Source organism: Lytechinus pictus, chromosome 1 (assembly GCF_037042905.1).
Source record: "Lytechinus pictus isolate F3 Inbred chromosome 1, Lp3.0, whole genome shotgun sequence".
In the NCBI taxonomy this organism is placed as follows: Eukaryota; Metazoa; Echinodermata; class Echinoidea; order Temnopleuroida; family Toxopneustidae; genus Lytechinus; species Lytechinus pictus.
This window is the reverse complement of record NC_087245.1, coordinates 30043393-30066310: the sequence shown is the minus strand read 5'-3', so window position 1 is coordinate 30066310 and position 22918 is coordinate 30043393. Positions and strand designations below refer to the sequence as shown.

The 22918-nt window shown below is 36.0% G+C and overlaps 1 protein-coding gene across 1 annotated transcript; it reads left to right on the top strand.

Annotated features, from left to right (window-relative positions):
* Positions 1–152: 152 nt before the first annotated feature.
* On the top strand, positions 153–22407 carry LOC135155258 (uncharacterized). Its single transcript, XM_064104186.1, has 5 exons — positions 153–265; positions 8139–8312; positions 14315–14488; positions 18356–18460; positions 22064–22407. Exons 3-5 carry the CDS (start codon positions 14332–14334, stop codon positions 22405–22407), a joined length of 606 nt encoding a protein of 201 aa, XP_063960256.1. The 5' UTR covers positions 153–265; positions 8139–8312; positions 14315–14331.
* Positions 22408–22918: the final 511 nt, after the last annotated feature.

Sequence of the window (22918 nt, the reverse complement as noted above, 5' to 3'; positions counted from 1 at the left end):
CTTTGCATATTTGCAAGGTACTTCGTTTTCTATTATTAGTTTTTTGGCTGGTTTGCAGTAATAGAAGAGCTTCAATGCACTGCAATTTTAAATGAAGGAATAAAATTGTATAACAAATTTCTTTATTTTGTTGATGTCTGAAATACAGGAAAGACTGCACACTGTACCAACAATTCATGTAATCATGGCTTGTGTAATGATATAGATGGAGGTGGCTATGCATGCAAGTGTCAAGTTGGCTTTCAAGGACTCGAGTGTCGAGATGGTAAAATTTAATATATATATATACATATATTCGGGGGGCTTTTGGTCATATTGGTACTGACGAAGTGTGACTTTACCTTCCATCTTTTAGCCCAACGCTCCTTTTAATATATATGATTTTTTTCCGACGGCATTTTGAAAACCAATCATCGTTTATTCTTTATATACCGAAGCAGACTCTCTCTCTCTCTCTCTCTCTCTCTCTCTCTCTATATATATATATATATATATATATATATATATATATATATATATATATATATATATATATATATATATATAAAACAATGGTAGGCGTAACTTACATCAAGGTTCCCTAGAGCTACCTTCACTTTGAAAAATTGGTGAGGCCGAATCGAACCCGGCCCCCCCCCCAGCTAAGAATGCAGGTTTCTTAACCACTAGACAATCAGATCAGGTTCGCCCTAACCACTAACCCCATCTGTGTGGTCTAGTGGTTAAGACACCAGCATTCTAAGCTGGGGGTCTAGGTTTGATTCCTGGAAGAGACATATTTTTGCACTTTTTGGGCAGCATTTCAACTTTATGATGTGGATCTCAGCAATGTGTTCATGGGAATCAAGAGAATAGGGGGTGAGATAGAACTTAAGTGGGAGAAGTAGTTTGATGGAATAAGTGTTAACAGAACATTTAATTTACCCCCCCCCCCCTTCCTCCTGTTCTCCACTCCTGTTGAGAGACTGATTGTTATTACATGTATGCATGAAGTCCAGAGCAGAATGTTGATTTAATGATAAATTCTGACAATTGGGGCATCAACCTTTACCTATCAATCATTAATCAATAATTTCTAAATAAATCAACTCAATCAATGTGCAATGTTATCAAACAAACATTCATTTTTGTCTCACCTGCAAAGCAGAGTGAGACAATAGGTGCCGCTTCTCCGACGGCAGCTACGTCAACACCAAACCTTAACCGAAGCTTAATTTTTCGAAATGACAGCATAACTTAGAAAGTATATGGACCTAGTTCACAAAACTTGGCCATAAGGTTAATTAGGGATTACTGAGCAATCTGCTTGAGTTTCAGGTCACATGACCAAGGTCAAAGGTCATTTATGATCAATTAACTTTGACCATGTTTGGGGAATCAACATCAAAATCTTAACCAAGGTTAAGTTTTTGATATGTCATCATAACCTGAAACATATATGGACCTAGTTCATGAAACTTGGACATAAGGTTAATCAAGTATTACTAAAACATCCTGCCCGAGTTTCAAGTCACATGACCAAGGTCAAAGGTCATTTATGATCAATTAACTTTGGCCAAGTTGGGGGTATCTGTTGAATAGCTGTGGGTCGTGTGGTCCAGTGGTTAGAGCATTGGACTCATAGTCGCAAGGCTGTGAGTTCGAATCCCAACTTTGCCATTCATGAAACTTGGATGTAAGAGTAATCAAGTATCATTGCACATCTTGAGCAAATTTGAGGTCACATGACCAAGGTCAAACGTCAATGAACTTTGGCCATGTTAGGGGTATCTGTTAAATTACCATCATAACTTTAAAAGTGTATGGATCTTGTTCATGAAACTTGGACACAAGAGTAGTCAAGTATCACTAAACATCCTGTGCAAGTTTTAGGTCACATGACTAAGGTCAAAGGTAATTTAAGGTCAATATACTTTGGCCATGTTGGGGGTATTTGTTGAATTACCATCATAACTCTGTAAGTGTATTGGTCTTGTTCATAAAACGTGGAAATAAGAGTAATCAAGTATCACTGAACATCCTGTGTGAGTTTCAGGTCACATGACCAAGGTCAATGGACTTTGGCCAAGTTGGGGGTATTTGTTGAATGACCATCATAACTCTGAATGTGTATGGATCTAGTTCATAAAACATGGACCTAAGAGTAATCAAGTATCGCTGAACTCATGCGAGTTTCAGGTCACGTGAACAAAGTCAAAGGTCATTTAAGGTCATTGAACTTTGGCCATTTTGGAGGTAATCATTACATTGCTGTCATAACCTTCAAAGCTTTACATAGTTTATAAAATGTGGATCAAGTAGAAGAAAGGATTAACCTCTCAATAAACTGGAAGGCCAATTCCTGCCCAGCCTAGCCTCAGGGGGAGGGAAGTGGAGGAAGGGTAGAGATGGGGGAAGGGTGGCTAAATGTTCTGTTGACCTTTATCGTATCAACGTACTTCACCTACTTAAGTCCTATCTTACCCCCTATTCTCCAGACTCTCATGAACACATTGCTGAGATCCACATGATAAAGTCAAAATGCTGCACTAAAAATTGCAATTCATGATCACTCATGCATTACATTTCAATTTAATAACTCATGAAATTTTCTCAAACAACAAACTGATCATAATTGATCAACAATTCATCACATAACCCTTAACTTTGCACGTTCCCCCCCCCCCAAAAAAAAAAAAAGAGAAATAGGAAGGCTAATACCTGCCCAGCCTCATTTTCATACCCCTAATTTAAGTGGTATTTAGTCGAAAAGTTGACTTTATCGGCTTTCCATATCTATAAGTCTACCCAAAGTGATGTATTTTTTATTTTGCAGCCATTCCAAAAGTTTACAGTTTTGTGGGGGGGGGGAGCACTGTATATGTACTGTATGATATATATATATACACAACAAAAAAAGTAAGTCCCCCCTTGAACAAACATCAATAATTTCCGAACCAATGCGAGTTTTTGATATATTTTTACATGAGCGTGTAGGTAATGTTATAAGCTACCCTCTGAGTAAATGTTATGGACGTATTTTACTTAATGCTTCAGTGAGCACCGTCAGAAGGCAAAAATGTCACTTTTCAAAAGTCACAAGCCAAAAATCATGAATTTGATTCCATTTTATTGGAACTGATTCCACATTCTCATCATGAAAAATAGTCAGAAACCTTGTAAAAGATACTTTCTAAAAGACGATACAATTTTTGGGCTAAATTTCACGGTTGAATAAACACAAGTCCAAATTTGCTGTAATTGGATTTTTTACACATTTCCATCAATAAAAATGATAGAATATGATGACAGTTATTTTGGGGAAGAGTATCTTCAACAATATTCATCATTTCACGGTTCAATGAACATTCATTGAAAAAAAAATAAGATTTTCAAATATCATAGGCAAGTATTGTTTTATTTTGGTAACTGAAACTGATGTTTGATCAACTTTTTTGTTATGTTCATGATCAATTAACATGCTTCAATGATTCAAATGCGTTTAACTGAACATGTACGCTTGAATGAACATGTGGAATGTGATTAGCTCTTTTGTACGTTATTGGAAAAAATGCAATTTGTAACTAGGGATATCTGTCACAAACCTCCTTGCATGGTTCATTTGATTTGATTTTTATGAAAATCCCGATGTTTAATGCATCAGTGAGCACACAATAATCGAAAATTATGCAAATGAGAAGAAAGTTCAAGGCCTTGGCCCTACTCTGTGCCGTATCGAATTGTTATTTTGATGTGCGCGCCTTTTGGATAGTGTTACTCTGAAGCCATGTGCGAAGTTTCATGAAATAATTGTTGGCAGAAGTAACCAAATCCGTCCATGAAACAAACCCCTTATTTCATATTTGTTAAAATTTTGAGTTCCTGTCTCATAGACTTGTGTACATTATGTGTGCACATGTTTAAGAATAAGTAACCCCTTATTCAATATGGTGGAAAAAAATTTCAAGACTGTCTTTAGCCATGTCATTTGGCAGTAATTTTTATCAACCTATGGGCAGAGTTCTGTGCAAAAATGAAATCGATTTGTTTATTTACGGATGAGTGAGCACGCATCAAAGTGGGACAATTGGTATTTTCAATGTCACAGACTCATTTTCAAGGGTAATAAGGTGAATATTGGGGGCAAATTCGGTTTCAAATGTGACTTTGATTGCTGTTGTTTTTATCATCCATCATTTCTATCATTACACACTTTCCGAACTTTTAACATTTTCATGGTTGAGTGAGCACATTCGAAAACTTAGGAATATACTCTTTATACCTACTTTCACATGTATTCTTTTCCTAACAATTTCTCATGATCAGTTTAATTCATGGACAAATCAGTGGTGGATCCAGAATTTAAAGTTGGGAGAGTGGCCTATAATCGGGGGGGGGGGCACCAACATTTTCAAATTTTAACATGACCTAACAAGTTGTAGAGGATACTACCAAAAGCCCTATGATGACACGTCACAATACAGGGGCCGCGGAACGGTTTTCAAAGTATGGGGGAGGGGCTGAGCCAACAGTGGGGGGGGGCTGACCATGCAAAAAATCACAATCGTATGGTCATTTTTAAATTTTTGTACATGCTTTTGGAAAAAAGTGGACCCCATCCCGCTTCCACGGCCCCTGCGATATTGTGCTCACTCAACCATGAACATACAATATCAAAATTGTGTATGGAGTGGCTAAATGATGGATAGTAAAACAGCATAACACTATAAACTTCACCAAAAAACAACTTTTGCCCAACTTTGTATTTGAACAATCTGAAAAACGACTCTTGTGACTTTCAAAAATGGTCATTTTTAATTCAATCTTTAATTACTCATGCATGACTCAACCGATCGATCTCATTTTCCTCCAGGAGTTGCTTAATGAGCGTAAAAAACACCTAGGAAATATGATATCTCAAAATTACTCCGTTCAAAAGTTACAGCAATTTGATTTAAGGGTGACTTACTTTTTTTGTTTGAAACCGAATTTGCCCCCAATATTCACCTTATTACCCTTTAAAATGAGTCTGTGACATTGAAAATACCAATTTTCCCCATAGGTTGATAAACATTACTGCCAAATGACATCGCTAAAGACAGCCTTGAAAAAAAGTTCCACCATATTGAATAAGGGGTAACGATACGGCACAGAGTGGGGCCAAGGCCTTGAACTTTCTTCCCATTTGCATACTTTTTTAATATTGTGTGCTCACTGATGCATTAAACATCGGGATTTTCATAAAAAACAAATCAAATGAACCATGCAAGGATGTTTGTGACAGATATCCATAGTTACAAACTGCACTTTTTCCAATAACGTAAAAAAGAGCTAATCACATTCCACATGTTCATTCAAGCGTGAATGTTTAATTAAATGCCTTTGAATCATTGAAGCATGTTAACTGGTCATGAACATAACGAAAAAGTTGATAAAAGATCAGTTTCAGTTACCAACATGAAACAATACTTTCCTATGATATTTGAAAATCGTATTTTTTGTTTTCAATAAAAGTTCATTGAACCATAAAACGATGAATATTGTTGAAGATACTCTTCCCAAAAATATTCATTTTTATTTATCATTTTTATTGATAAAAATGTGTAAAAAATCCAGTTATAGCAAATTTGGACTTGTGTTTATTCAACCGTGAAATTTAGCCAAAAGTTGTATCGTCTTTTAGAAAGTACCTATTCCAAGCCCTCTGACTATTTTTCATGATGAGAATGTGGAATCAGTTTCAATAAAATGGAATCAAAGTCATGACATTTGGCTCGTGACTTTTAAAAAGTGACATTTTTGCCTTCTGACGGTGCTCACTGAAGCATGATGTAAAATACGTCCATAACATTTGCTCAGATGGTAGCTTATAAAATTACCTACACGCTCATGTAAAAATATATCAAAAACTCGCATTGGTTCGGAAATTATTGATGTTTGTTCAAGGGGGACTTACTTTTTTTGTTGTGTATATTTGCATTGACACCTATAGGCGACAATGCTCTGTTGTTGCATATTCCTATTCCATCGTCTTCTTCTTCTTCTGTCTTCTGTCTGCTTCTTCCACACCCTAGTTGTGCACCTCGTCTTCCATTTTCCAAAATCACTCATACATGACCATCCAGGCGCCATTTTGTAAATTTCAAGTCCATTTGCATACCATTCCAAATCCCGTCCTAACTCCCGTATCCTGCATGCTATAAGACTTCTAACAAATTGCAGTAGATTGTTAAAGAGTTGCTCTTTCATACAAAAACTACGACTTTCCCTTCAAAATCCGTCTTCTTGCCCTAAATTCAATGCAAAGTAGGAAAATCGGAAAATAGCCATAACTTCCTTGTTTTTATTCATTTCCGTCTCATATTTTCAGGGTATGCTTGTTGTATCATTCCTCATATTCCACATCAATAAATCATACAATTTTCATTAATCATCAGCTGTGTTATCAAGGTCATTGTCATAATAGAACAGTTACCTAAAACTGTAGATTTTCCAAGTACTCATTACAGACTACTAATACTGCAAATATCAGCCTGACCATGTATTCTCTCTATGAGAAAATCTATTTTGAATTGTGTTGCAAAATACAATGTATACGCACGATTTGAATATGCTACTTATAAAGCAACAAATAGCTATATTTGGAATAATTTCAAGGTCAAATGATATGGTTAGGAGTTCAAATATTTTATGTAGCTTAAAGGCCAAGTCCACCCCAGAAAATTGTTGATTTGAATCGATAGAGAAAAATAAAACAAACATAACGCTGCAAATTTCATAAAAATCGGATGTAAAATAAGAAAGTTATGACGTTTTTAAGTTTCGCTTATTTTTCACAAAACAGTTAAACGCACAACTCAGTGATATGCAAATGAGAGAGTCGATGATGTCCATCACTCACTATTTCTTTTGTTTTTTATTGTTTGAATTATACAATATTTCAATTTTTACAGATTTGACAATAAGGACCAACTTGACTTAACCATAAACTTTTAAATAATGGTAATTCCACATGTTCAGGATGTAATAAAATTTTGTTTCACATGACAATGGGGAGAAAATTAGAATTTTTCATATTTCATATAATAAAATACAAAAGAAATAGTGAGTGGATGACGTCATCAGTCTGCCAATTTGCATACCGTCCAGGATGTGTATATAACTGTTTTTGTGAAATTAAGCAAAAGTTTAAAATGTCATAACTTTCTTATTTTACATCCGATTTTAATGAAATTTTCAGTGTTTTGCTTGTTGAATTTTTCTCCTTTTATTCAAATTAACTTTTTGGTGGGGTGGACTTGTCCTTTAAAGTAGACCAAAAGTGGAACATGATATGCAATTATCAGCATGAACTCACTATCTAAGATGGAATAACACACAATTAAAAGTGGATAAAAACACTTGATTACTAATGAAAACTGTATGATTTATTGATTTTCATGATTTTCAGCTGTATTTTCAAGGTCATTGTCATGAGAGATTAGCTAGGTACTTAATCTTTAGATCCTCCAAGAACTCATTACAGGCTACTAATACTGCAAATATCAGCCTGATCAGGTATTCTCTCTATGAGAAAATCAATTTTGAAATGTGTTGCAAAGTACAATGTACACGCGCGATTCGAATATGCTACTTATGAAGCAACAAATAGCTATATTTGGAATAATTTCAAGGTCAAATGATATGGTTAGGAGTTCAAATATTTTATGTTGCTTAAAGTAGAACAAAAGTTGAACATGTCTTTCAAGTTTTAGCTTAAGCTCACCCTTTGTATTGAAATGACACCCATTTGAAAGTAAATGTAAACACCATTTGAATGCCATGATTCTGGAAAATTAGCCAATTTACTGTTTTTATTGAATTTTAGGTGTGTTTTCAAGGTCATTACCAACAATAGAAAATATTTCTGAAGATATATCCTTTTAATACTAATTACAGACTATCATCACAGAAGATATCAATGTCTTTTGGCTCTTCATCTTTAAGTTATCACAATTTGAAAAGTGTTGAAAAGCATGTATGTGTCATTAACATCAATTTTAGGGTGTTTGCAACCATTTTGGAATGCGCGTATCCTAGCTAACGTTTTATCGCCGCGCTCTAATTTTTACCGGAAGTAGAACTTTAATTTGCCGATTTTCATTTTATTTTCTTCCTAGAACATTTTGTACGACATATAGAGGTAAATGCGTCCTTCCCTGCAAGCATTCCGGGCAACACTGTTGATCTTACCCAATCTTCTCTTCGAGCGTACCGAGTCGAGGTCACTTCTGGATGCGGTATCGGAATTGAGTTCCGAAGTTACCCATATTTAGCCAGGTTAACCATTAAAGGTGATGATATTGTCATTCGAGATGTCTTTGCTTGTCTCTGTAAAGGCCTTTTCACACGTGAATCTTATATCATCATTGTAGTGATGATTGCAATTCGTCTTTAAAATTATCGGACCTTTCACGCTCGCTCGAAAACTATGATTTGAATTCAAATTCCTGAGCGAAGGCAGTATGTGTCCTTGGTGACTTGACAATCAAAGCACTTCATCGCAAATACAGACTATGCGATGAGTGCATGACAATTGTATTATCTACGGAAGCGATTGAAAGGTCACGTAAGCTACGCCCCCAATAGATGTTTTGAGATTAAGCCTCGTATTCGTATCGTAAACGTAAATACTCCAGTCAATCTAGCCAGAATAGGGGGTAAAACACCACTAATTGCAGCACTTGATATTCCACTGCAATGCTTTCCAGGAAGGTCCCCTTAATAACATACTAAAAGTCCCAAAAAATCCAAGCAGTGGAAATTTATGAAATTTGCATATTATGCAAATTAGCCATAAAAAGTTAGAAAACAAGGTAAAATAGCCCAAAGCGTACAAATTAAGTGTAAAAAAAACATTTAATTTGAGCGAAAATTAATGATAAATAACTTTATTCAGTATTTTTATTCAAAGCACCAACAAATCTACCTCATTTGCATATTATGCAAATAAGCATCCTTATATGGAAAAAAATCTAAAGATATTGTGATTGTTCTCATGTAGACTGCTTAAAAACACTTTATTTATGTTGACATTTGTACGCTACTATCACTAAGCATGAGAATTCATCCCAATGCCTGAAAATTAATTTGCATATTATGCAAATTAGCCATTAAAAAATAGAAAATAAGGAAAATGATCAAAAGATTATAAACTAAATGTCAAAAGCAAGTAATTTGAATAAAATTTCATGATGAATAAATAAGTACACTGTTTTTTTTTTAAGCTAGCAAATCTGCCTCATTTGCATATTATGCAAATTAGTATAAATATATGGAAAATGTCAAGAAATTTTCAAATCAACATGCTGCTATCACTTAGCATGCATATTTATCCTAATATAATTTGTATTTAATGGAAAATACTGGAAATGTGTTCTTCGCGTCCTAAAGCCATGTTGTTAGTCTGACAAGTTGATGGGATTGGCAAGAACAAAGCACAGTATTTGAAATTTGCGAGTAGTTTGTTAGAGCTGAAAACCCTTTCTTATATAAATGGGAATGACAGACTTTCTTGAAATTTCACTGTAAAAAAGGGAGGCCAAGAAAAGCAAACTTATGGCAGGTGAGATCTGATGAGTAGTCTCATTAAGAAGTGTAGCAGAGATTCCATCTGGCCTAGTAGCTTCATGCAGGTTGTTTTCTTTAACAATTTCTTCAGTAGTTTGGTTACACCCACTTGACTAAAAAATATGTTCAATTCAATTCAAATAAAACATTTATTTTCTTCCATTTCGTTACATTTTTCACAAACATAAATTCATACATAAATCAATTTTTTATAAAAAGAAAATATATATATATATAAATATGTACATATTGTGTTTAAGGAAGAAGGCGTATACCCTAAAAGCTTAGGCTTGTGGCGGGATACGCCTGTAGACAAAAATACAATACAATAAACAATACAAAGGAAAGGACAGAGAAAAGAAAAGGAAAGGGAACAAGAGAGGGAGACGTGAGCGGGGAGGCGGGCATGAATTACTAAATAAAATAGAATGCTCAACAAAATATCAGTGGGGGCAAAGTATAAATGCCGCAACAACAATTTGTCCATGGTTCATGTTATCATGTTTGAAGTCAAAAGGAGACGTAAGATGGGAAATATTTATATATAAACGACAGAAGCAATTTTTTCCATTTTATACTTAAAGCTGGTTGTCGACAAATATTTTTTTATGTAATCCGGAATTTCGTTCCATATTTTGGGGCCAGTATAACGAATGTTGTGTTGGAAGATTATTTTTCTATGTTTGGGAATGAATATTTGATTATTTGAGCGGGTATCAAAATGATGTATGTTGGAAACATGTGTAAATGAATCACGAAATTTTTGTGGAATTTGAGAATTTAAACATCTGTAGAGAAAATGACATTGTTGAAGTTTGTTGATGTCTTTTAATTTCAACAATTTTAGGGAATGAAACAAATTTGTGGTATTTGCTGGTGGTATATTGACGTCTGGAGAAAAAATACGTACAATTTTATTTTGAAGGGAACATAATTTTTTAAGATGGGTTTGATATGTGTTAGCCCAGACTAAATTACAGTAATAAAAATATGGCAGGATTAAAGAGCAATACAATGTACGTAATACAGTTTTAGGCAAGTAAAAACTTAGGCGATATATTATTCCAATATTTTTTGCAACTTTGTTCTCAATTTCATTTATGTGATGTATCCATGTTAAATTACTATCAATGATAACGCCAAGAAACCTAGTATTTTCAACTCTGGGAATTATTTGGTTGTTAAGCTTCACCACTTATCTGGCCATGTTATCTGGCCATGTCTGGGTCAGGACAGGGTTCCAGGACTTGAAGAGCGTCATCATCATCATGATCAGTGGTGAATACTAAGACTAAAAATATTTTGTCTTCCCTTTCCACTATTCCAATGTAGTCATAGCGCCTGATATTAAGGGCTCCCAACATGCTAATTGCTACAGCCTGGGTCATTACCAATCTGGTCAACAAATTGTGTATTATAGGCTTGTCTACAAACCCATCTTATGATCCTCTTTAATGCATTGTAGCAATATTCTGAGCTTTACCTTATACTTATGTTTTTGGAGCTCCAACATGCGCAAACCTTCCTAGCCATCCTATAAAACTTTGTTCTCCTTCCGATACAACTTAAATGTCCATTGTCTCATTGAGGCAACATGTGTCGAAAGAAGACATGGGTAACGGTTTGTTTCTGGTCAAAGTCCTCTTAATTGGCATTCAATCTCCTCTGCTCGACTTGTCGGATTTCAGTACGGAGAGTTGTATGATATGATATACCATAATTAGTGAAAGTTTTATTCCTCTGTATACACTCACAGTATACCCATGAGTAACACATTGTGGCAAATAAATCCTGGAATGGGTACACACTGTCTGATCAATGTTGAATGGTATTTGATGGTAATGTTAAGGGTATTCCATTATCTTGTGTACTCTTGTTGAATGGCTAAAATATGGCTTAGTCCGCCATCTATTAAAGTTTACTTGTTTGTTCATTGTGTCACTGAGGAATTTCTGTTTACCAGAAATATCAGGAAATTGATATTATTATTTGCATACGATTTGCTTAGAAACTATAGCTACAACATTTGGAGATGGTTGCCAACCTTAGAAGATTTATCAAAGAGGAAAGAACAGAAAATGGATGCTTCATCCTGAAGCAGAAGCTGGATTCAGCAAGAACGTCTAATCACGATTGCTGTATTTGAGAAAGATGTCTTATAGACTTTAAGCCTTTATCATGACTTCATGTCGCTCGTATGGGCAAATGCTCATTGGTTCTCTCATTAATCATGCCCAGAGATCTCGTGATCCAAGTCCAAGCAAGTAGACCGACTCATATTCACCACCAAGACAAGTGGTATGCTACAAGAATCAAATATTCGAAGCTAACGGGCTGTTATTTGCACTGGGTGTGACATCTTGTTCTGATCACTAGACAATCCAGAAGCTTGCTAGCAAGTAGCATGGACTATACTAGCCCCTAGCAAGAAACGCAAAAAGCTCTACAAAGTCAAGAAGAGAGCAAGGCCTTGATCGAAATAATGAAGCATTCAAGCAGTGGGATTCATGTAGAACTGACTCATCATTGCACATTATGAGTGGGGTTACTGCTCATTAAAAAGTCAATATCAACCAAGCAAGAAGTGTACGGAAGGTCATCATGGTTACACGTAATCTACACGGAATTTTAGAGTAATGTATCACGTATGTGTTTCCTTGAATATCTATAATATGTCGGATGCTTATTTGCATAATATGTAAATTACACTTAAAATATTAAGCTGATTATTAATGTATTAGGCATTCTTAGTGATCACATCATATTGATCTAGACTGAAATGTTTTCATAACTGTTAGTGTGAGAAAAATCAAATTTTCTGGGTTTTTACCCCATATAAGGATGCTTATATATGTAAATGAGGTAGATTTAATTATGATTTTTTTTTTAATCAAAAAAATAAATGAATTTGTAAAACTTATCATTAGCTTCCGTTCCATTTATATTGTTTTCTGCACTTGATTTCCAACATTTGGATTATTTTCCTTATTTGCAACTTATCATGGCTAATTTGCATAAAATGCAAATTTTGTGATTGTCCTATGGTTGTATATTTTAGGACTTTTAATATGGTGTTTAGGAAACCTTCCTGTTGTAGGCATTGCCATGTTCCAATTTCAATAGATAATCTACTTGCAACTTTTGACGGATGTATCACCAGTGTATTTTCTTGAATATTTATAACATACCAGATACTTATTTGCATAATATGCAAATTACACTAGACACTAAGCTGAATATAAATGTTTTCAACGTCCTTAGTGATAGCAGCATGTAAATTTCAAAATTAATTAAATGTTTTCAAGCAGTCAATGTGAGAAAATCACAAAATCTTGACATTTTTCCATACAAGGATGCTTATTTGCACATTATGTAAATGAAGTAGATTTATTGGCACTTTTGATTAAAAGCATTGAATACAGATATTTATCATGAATTTTCGCTCAAATTAAATCTTTTTGGACTCTTAATTTCTAATCTTTGGACTATTTTCCATATTTTTCTAACTTTTTATGGCTAATTTGCATAATATGCAAATTTCATGAATTTTCACTGCTTGGATTTTTGGGGACTGTTAGTATGTTGTTTAGGAGACCTTCCTTTGCAGTGGAATATCCAGTGTTGCAATTAGTGGTGGGTCAAACCCTATATTGACTGGACTATTAGTGGTGCGTAGGCTTACGTTGACCTGGCTCTACGCCAACAGTGTGCAAAAAATTAAACATCTTTATTTTTTGGCGTTCCTCCCGCGCACCCATTTTGCGTAGACTTGCGTAGGCAAAACGAATGGTGCATGATGTAGTGTTGCGTAGTCTCTACGTATCCTAGTGTGAAACCCCCTTTAGGTTTAGATACAATGAATGAATTCTAGGAACCAATACATGAAATTTGTCATTATCCGATACGAAACATGAAAACAGTCGATTACGTGTGCTTCTTTGCCAATCACAACCAAGAGAAACTGTCAGATGTGAATACTCGTCAGACGATGAACCTTGGTGAAGCACTACGTGATCCCATGACATCATAATTATACATGATTTATCGTAAAACTTTTTCAGTTGAAATGAATTTTTTGTTTTAATTTCTAAGGCATTTTTGCAGTTAATTTTACTGCAATTCCTGCAGGCAAAATAACCTCGTGGATTTCAGGGCCCCGTCTTACAAAGAGTTATGATTGAACCAATCATTCGTTATTCTATGGGAATCACCACTGTCATAATTTTTTCTACAGGAAATTTGCAAAATGTCTTTTGTAAACAAATGCAAAGGCACCAAATGTTCAAGAGAACGATGAATGTATGAACACACATCAATCATATCTAGTAAACGTTTTGAGCAAACATACATTTTAGACGTGGGCGTTGCTGGCTTTCCATAGTTGAGGTCGATCAGATCAATCGCAACTATTTGTAAGACGGGGCCCAGGATTGAATTATTGCAATCATACCTATACTTTGGCAATAATCAGAGTTCATATCTCCGCAAAATACCTTTTGATTATCCAAGCGTTATTTCACAATTACGTGCAAATAGAAAGATTATGCGGCAGAAGGTAGCCTACTCTTTAAATATTTAATAGTTTTTTTAAATAGTTTTTCCATGGAGAGTATTTTTTTTCATTTTTTATGTGCAAGGGTTATTCTTCCCCCTTTTATCTACATACTCAGCTACAGAGGCATACTTCGTATTTACTTCTCTTTCGTCTCACCTCCTTCCGCTCCAGACAACCTGGAAGCTCCAATGATTTATCGATCATACATAGCTGAATCGGAGCAACTCGTGAGAGCAATTATAGGCCAGTATATCCATTTTCCAAAATCATCACTGTGGCTGCAATCGGATATCAAAAGAGACATGGAATCGGTTGTTATAAAGGTATACGAGTCATGTGTGAATGGTAAGTAGAATGGTATTCGATACATACTTTTCGCAATCACGATGCGGCCGCTCTCTACACTGCGCACCAATTCTTTTGAAAATGCAAGTCGAATCACAATGGAGAGCGCTGAGAGGCTTTTGTCGGAAGTTGGTGGACCGGGACAGCAGATCATCTTAAGATTTGGACTGAACGAACAATTACAATGTGGCGTTGTCCAGAGTCATGGGACAACGCTGCTGTCCGGATCCACCAACTTTCGACAAAATCCTCTCAGCTGTCCATTGTGCATTATGATTCACTTGCATTTTCAAATGAATTGGTGCGCAGTGTAGAGCGCGGCAACGTAGTGATTGCGAGAACTCTCTGTCCCTACCAAAGTGCCTCAAAAAGTCATGTGTCAATGTTTAATGTATTGGCTATACTATCAAAACACACTCACTTTGAGCCACACGCATTCACAAATTTCTCCCGATCGTCGCCCTCTATTGCTCCCATTCTTCTGAGTATCGTCTTCATTCTACATATCTGACTTCTTTTTTTCTCTCCTTCAAATTTCCTTCTTTCCACACAGTGCTTAAAGGGGAATCCAGCCTTGGCCAAAGAATGTTGTGTTGGGAAGGAGAAAAAATTAATTAAACAGAATGGTGAAAGTTTGAAAGAAATCGGACAAGCAATAAGAAAGTTATAGCTGCTTTAAAATTAAGATCACTAATACCGGTACTATGTAGATTTAAAATTGGCAACTGGGTAAGTAAATTATGACAAGGGACAAGGACAACTTTCCCATAGGCCATGTACTTTATTATCAGGGATTTGTTGTTTTCTCCTTCATTCCCCTGGGGTAGAAATCTAAATATAACCCAGGTAATATATTGTTTAATGTCCTCATGAAAGAAAAATATAATTTGAAATAAAACTTTTGGGGAAAATGACATTTTAGCCATAATATGTATTGGAGTACATGGAAGAGTAGTCCTTGCCTTACATCACTATGACATCACATAAACGGCCAATTTGAAGTCTCCATGGGTATAGTGATTACCAATATTTACAACTTATAAAAATTACTTTCTTGTTATTTGTCCAATATTGTTCAAACTTTCACCTATCAACTTGTCTGATTTTTCTTCTCCTTATAAAAACAAGTTTTTCTTTGGGTTGGATTCCCCTTTAAAATAAAGATTAAGTCATAAACGCTCACCAACAAGTACAATATGCCTTCTTTTCTGCTACCCAATGTAACCTTGCCAACTGTGCTCGGAGAAATGATGTTTTGTCATTCATTTCTTTAGTTTTTTTGCTGATGATTCGAGTTTAATTTTTTTCTCATAAAGTTCCCAATACCTTGGCAGCAACGGTTAACACCGAACTAGAAAATGTATTTCAGTGGATCTATGCAAACAAGTTGTCTTTGAATCTTTAGTAATTCTCTGTCAGTTTTACCACAAGGCTTATTATTTGACAATGTTGACATTATGAGAGTAAGATCCACTAAGTTCCTTGGATTACAAATTGATGAGAAGTTGACCTGGGTGTCCCATTGCAACCGTGTATGTGAAGTCATATAAAAAAAAATACTGGAGTAATCTATAAATTGCATTCTTTTGTATCAAAAGAAACTTTGCTTATTCTATATTCTACTCTAGCTTTACCTTATCTTAATTACGGAGTGTTGGCATTGGGTTGGTCACAAAGAACACAATTAAAAAATAAACTTATCGCACAGAAAGTGGCAATTCGAATTGTTTTTCATGCTAGTTATAGTACTCATACTAAGGTTTTGTTTCACAGTAATAAGTTATTGAAGATAGAGGATATCTATCTTTTGCAGTAAGGTTCAATAATGAATGATTTGGAAAATGGTACTCTCCCAAATGCATTGGCCCAACTATTCATTAAAAACTGTCAAATTCATAATCATAACACAAGACAAGCAGCTGCTCTTCGTATACCACGGGTAAGAACTACGTTTGCTCTGAATACATAATCCGTTACTGGTCCCAAGTTTTGGAACACACTTCCCATCGAAGTAACTCATTCTGTCAGTGTGTCAGTCTTTAAACGTAAGCTGAAATTACATTTGCTGAAAGATTATGCTGTAACTCTTTAAAATATTTAGTAAAATAGATTATTTATTATAATCCTTTGCGTGTGTATTTTTTTTTTCACCTCTTTTTCCTCTCATCTTTCGGTGTTTATCTTAAAAACTCCTTTATACACTCCCCCTATAAAACTCTCTCTCTCTTTGCTGTCTCAATAGGGCCGTCTGCACCATCCCGAGTTTTCAAATTAGCGCGCTATTTCTGATCCGGCAAATTATCCCGATCTGTAAAATCTCGAGATAGTTTGCAGTGGAGACGCAATTATCGCGCTAGTTCGTAGGATTAATCTCGAAATTGCAATCCCTAGTCAACTCGGGTTTATTTGCAAAATAACGCGCTATTTTACGAATTATCCCGCTAATTCGTAGGTGCAGACGCACTCGAGATTGGACTCCGGGTAATTTATTCATGAAGTCAGTCCATAATGCAATTCGCGTTCCACTTCCGCCTTTATTGGTCAAAACATAAACATGTGCGAAAGTCAACTTTATACATGCGAATATATATTATCGCGAATAGCGTTCATCAATTGCCTAATCAGCAACGATGGTGTCCGACCAGTACATGGATTTTGGGAGAGACCAGACCGAAGGTGGAGGCGCTCATTATCGACGATGGTCATAGTCAATAACAACACTGACAGCAGTGTCGTCTTATTCCTTCGCAAATGTGAGCAAATAGCATTTCTTTCCTCCTTTTCTCCCTCTCTCTCTCTCTGTCGTTGCCTCCTATACTCCGCCATCATATTTAACGAAGAATACATCACTTCTTCACTCGATGAGCTGAGAGGATTGTTGCATAACACCGGTCGAATTCGGCAAAAGTGCTAGTGAAAGGAGTACATTGCTTGCATATCGCGGGAAGTTATTCAAAAGCACGGGCCGTTGAAACTCCAAGATCCGAAAGTGCGCATGCTCGGAATATCGGGCTTGTTGCCTCGCTCGAGCAGGAATCGCTCTTCTTGCGATGGTGGAGACGGGGTTTCTTGAATCTCGAGATTAATCGCGAAGTGGGCCGATCGGGCTAAAATCTCGAGATTGAGCAAACTCGGGATGGTGCAGCACTGCCTATAGACTTTCTCCCTTGTATATAAACACTTTCTCATTTCATAATCCCTCTCTTATCTTTCCTTTTCATTAATGTCTTTTTCATTCTGTATTTAAATTCATATATATACTCACTCTTTCCTTAATTCTTTTACAAATTTCTCTCTGTATTTCCTTTCCATATGTAGATTTAGATGTATAGTCTTATTCAATGTATGTAAAATATCTATACACTTATTGTATCCTAATTGGGGACCTTGTCTTGACAAGCCTAGCTTTTTAAAGGTCTCCTCTTTCTTTCAAAATGTGAAATTTTGTGTAACTTTTGTCTCCGGAATCTCTCTAATGTAAATATGATTTATGTAACAACCTTGATGTGTGTTTTGCGCTAACAATCTATTTTTTATCTTGCTATTCATTTTATTATTCTTTTAACTACTATGAATGAATGTTTTTGTGAAAGGAAGATGTAAATGAACTATGAACTGCAATAAAATGCATATACGCATACCATAGAAACATGGCAATGGGCCTACACTATATACACATTCGCATTTTTGGTCCGCTGTTGGCTGGCTTGCTGGAACCGGAGAACAATGGATTCAGTCCACTGAATCTAATGTATATTATGTTATAATATATATATATACTGTTTGCCTTACTTAACATGCCGGCATTCGAATCGTACTTGTTGTTGTCGGATTGATGTAACCTCGTAACTACAATTTTTCATTTAGGGAACTGTCATCACGGTACGTGTTCGTATGGTGTATGTTCTGACATCACTAATGAGTATTCTTGTCAATGTGAACCAGGCTATGGGGGTTTAAACTGCGTCCAAGGTAAGGAGCATTTGTGAGGAAAGATGTAAACGATGCAAAATAAAGCTATGCATTTTCAGTTTGAGACAGCTTCGTAAAGCATTGATCTGTGAGTGCAAATGAATGGATATGTATATCCAGAATCCTACTCTGTAACAAATATTATATATACCCCATATATTATATATACTTGTGAGAGTGTGTGGGTGTGTAATCAGTACGTCCTTCTCTGAAGAGGAGAAACTGTGATTCCCACTTATCCATCAAGGTAAACTGTATCCATGTAATCACTTGGGAGAAATATTCCAGGGCTACGTTCCCGTCTTCGAAGGACACATTTAGCTACCAAATTTGGCCATGCAATTTGAGTTGGGCCCATTTCTGTTACAACACAAATTTCCCCCAAATCGCACTGCTTTATTCAATATAATATTTTTCATATGTTTGACATCGTATACCCATAAAATGTTCTGAAAGGAAATTGACTGAGACATTGCAAAAAAGGAAGTCAGAAAAGGCCCCAAAAAGCAAAGGGTAATGACATAAGAGCTTAAAGGTCAAAATATGTGAAAAGCTGTGAAAAATATACTTCCTAATAAATCTTAGATTCAGAAAAATGTAACACCTAATAAGAAAATAACATGCATATTTCAATTTCTTAAAGTGAGACCTTTCCAATGAACTTGTTAGGGATAACTCTTACTTCAATAATTTTGTGCAATCATCTTTAAGACGAAATTTCACATCACAATATTCGAATAAATATGTGACAATGCCTGATTTACCCCCAAACTTTTATATAGTGTTGCCTCAAGTTGCATGAATGTAATTGCAAACACTTACAAGTACATCATGATATATTTGTAGTGGTTATTATGAATTTAAAAAAATATATCATGGGATATGATCACCTCTTGGCTCAAATACCGGTGGACCAAAGATTGACAACTGAGAGTCAGGAAGTTTAATATAGGAAAAATATGAATGCACAATGAAAACTTCTCATACCTGTAGCTTTATTTTAAACTTAGGGCCCATGTTCTGAACTCAGGTTTAAATTTGTGGTTTAACTATGGAGAGCAAATTGAGGCACAAATACCTATGAGTGCATATCCAATTTATTGACTCACATGACACCCAAATTGTCTGGGAATGATAACTGAGGTATTTTGATGGGTTTTTTTCATTATAAACGCAAAAGGAAGCAAAACAGTAAACATAAGAAATATAAATTATAAACAGTTAGTGTTAGTGCTAGTATGTGTAAAAGATACCCTCTTGCTCGACATTCTGCAGGACACGCTAGTCAAATCTCTTAGTACTGGGTCATCGTAAGAGAGTCTTGCATGTAAACTTCAACGTTGACCTGAAAATGACCTTTGACCTTTTATGTGACCTCCGACTGCAGCATAAAATGCAAGTACATCTACCATCCAAGTTTGGTTGAAAAGTGACTTACAGTTGCAGAGTTAGGTGTCATAAGAGAGTCTTGCACGTAAACTTTAACGTCGACCTGAAAATAACCTTTGACCTTACCATGTGACCTCCGACTGCAGTATAACATGCAGGTCCCCCACGTCCATCTACATCCAAGTTTGGTTGAAATGTGACTTACGGTTGCGGAGTTATGTGTCATAAGATTTGTGACGGACGGACGCACAGACAAAATTTGGATCCCTATGTCTCGCCTTCACCTCTGGTGGGCGAGACAAAAAAAGAGTAAATGCCATAAGATGAGAGCTTTATACCATGGTCACATTTGTTCTACGGCGGCCATACGGCGAGTCGAAAACAGCCGTTTTAACATTTTTTTTGTCCAACTACATATAGGCGGTTTGAATCAAAATTAATAAAACGGCTGTTTTCGACTCGCCATACGGACGCCGTAGAGCAAATGTGACAAAGGTATTACTGCTACAAATAGGTCTTCAGCAATCAAAAGTCTGGTTCCACTTCGTAATTCCAAAGGGTCGTAATTCCGAGAGTTCTTTATTCCGAAGGTTCTTAATTCCGAAACACGTAAATTGCCTATACCTCGATGTTCGTTAATCCGAAAACGTAAAAGGGTTCGTTAATCCGAACATTTGTGGCGTTATTCCAAAGGTTCGTCATTCCGAAGGTTCGATAATCCGAAAACAAAATAAGGTTCGATGTTCCAAAGGTTCGTTGCTCTGAAGGTTCGTTAATCTAAAATAAGGTTCGTTGTTCCGAAGGTTCGTTAATCCGAAAACGAAATAAGGTTTGTTGTTCCGAAGGTTCGTTAGTCCGAAAACGAAATAAGGTTCGTTAATCACTTTTTTTTCAGACCAACGAACTTTCGGAATTACGAACCTTATTTCGTTTTCAGACTAACAAACCTTTGGAATTACGAACCTCATTTCGTTTTCGGACTAACGAACCTTCGGAATCACGAACCTTCGGAAATACAAACCTTCGAAATAATGAACCTTTGGAATAACGAAGCTTCGGAATTACGAATGTAAGCAAAAATTGTATGGTTTACTGGCTATCAGTTATTTTACCAGAATAATCTGAAGATTCGGAAACATCAAAGTCATTAATGTCAGAGTCTACACTGTCAAACTTGAAACCATGAGGTCTTACTTAACAGATTGATTTCTCTCTAAGGTCTGTAATTAGTCTCAATAGTATGTGCTTCTCCTTTGAAAATGTTTGCAGCTTCTAAATTTAATTGAATGTGTAAGTCAAGCCACAGCTATATTTTTCTTTCTCTTTTGTGTTCTTGTCTGAAAGCCACAATACATTTCAAACCGTATTAATTTCACATTTACATAAATTAATTATACATTAGCTTAATTAGGTATTCTTCAAACTCCAAAGTTCAAATCTGACTCACATTTAATTTAAGAATAATTCGATGAACCCCAAAATACTATTACAATATTAGGTACTGTGATGTTGAATATTTAGTGTCTTAATGAAATCAAAATGTATGCTCCCCTCGTCTACTACCATGCAGAAAATGGCCGATTGCAATTACATAATTGCCAACTACTGGTAAACTAAGTAATCTCAGGTATCTTTTTTTAAGTAATTTGTATAAAGATTCCCTTTGAGATGATACCAAATATGCACATGTAGCACATATATTTCAAGTTTTATACCATTAATCATTTCTGCTTGTCGCACAAGTGTAACGATACCATCTATATGCGGGCCCACTTGAAAACACATGGTCATATGTTTATTTGTATTTATGTTAAATCTGAGGTTATTCTGAGGTCAAAGCATGTCTTCGTTTAAGTCCATTTTGAAGTTTACGTATGAGCATGGATTCCACCTTAAAATGAGAGTGTGCTCCCACCCCCACCCCCCCCCCCCCCCCCCCGAGATAAAAGATGACCTTGAAATGTCAGGGTCTCGTAACATCCTGGCGTAACATAAAACTTAGCAATTGATTAAGGGGATGGTTTCCACAATTGATAACAAAAATCACCAACTCCACTCTCATTCGCCTGTATACGGATCCTAGAACAGCTATTTGGCTGACGAGTTCGTACATAATAATGGGCTTTATCATACATCACTCGTTTTCTCTCTCTCTCTCCCATTCTGTGAATTGCATTTTTTTCTCTCTCTGTGAATTGCTTGTAATTGGCACAGATATCGGTGTACAAGAATGGATCCTGGATTGGCCCAATGGTAGACAGGCGCTAAGACTCTCAGACAGTGTAACTTGCAAAGTGAATGTGTCTATGCATGACTGTGGGATCGAGTACTTCCTGCATGGTACAAAAAGTATCGACGAGTATTCTATATCGCTTGTCATCCGGACCTCAGACAGGTCAGGTGCAAAATCTACAATTCTGACCGATTCCAATGGCGAATTCAACGAGTACGGATACCTTAACCGGTCGAACCTCTGGTTCCAGCTGTATACTACCGGATTTAAGAGAGGTGCATTAATCATGTCAGCCAAGTGCGACATGTATGAACAAGGTATATGATTAAAATTTATTTTAGAGTAGATTGCTGAAAAAGTTTACTTTCACAATAAGAAATAGGGGTGCAAGAAATGAGCAACTTTGTGGGAAAAAGGTGCAGAGCGAGTATATTCGAGAATACTTGCCCTTCCACTCGCCACCGCGCCTGCGCAGGCCCGCAGCGGGTATTTGGGGTGCAAGTTTGAACCTCCCGTATAGTCTAGGTTCCTGTCATACTTCATCCTCATCAGAATGCTCTCAAAAATTTCAACCTGCTCGGCAATGAAAGAATTTTTTTTTCTTGTTTGTGGGTGTGTGTGTGGTGTAAAAGCGTACATTTTTTAAACGTGTAATGACATTGAAATTATGTTTTACTTGCAAAATTGCTTGTAAATAATGTTATATAGAGTTTATAGGGTCAGGGAACAAACTACGTAGAAATCTTACCTGTTGAGGGGTCTGTTAATTACCAATATAATTGCATAATTTGCGTATTTATGAACTTGCTACGCTTGTCTGATTGTTTTGGGATGAG

What these genes read in the sequence shown, in the direction of transcription:
- LOC135155258 (XM_064104186.1), top strand. Translation starts at nt 14,332, where the DNA reads ATGATTTATCGATCATACATAGCTGAATCGGAGCAACTCGTGAGAGCA. An exon ending in ATACGAGTCATGTGTGAATG is followed by an intron (nt 14,489 to 18,355) that starts GTAAGTAGAATG and finishes TTTTTCATTTAG; the next exon opens with GGAACTGTCATCACGGTACG. An exon ending in GGGTTTAAACTGCGTCCAAG is followed by an intron (nt 18,461 to 22,063) that starts GTAAGGAGCATT and finishes TAATTGGCACAG; the next exon opens with ATATCGGTGTACAAGAATGG.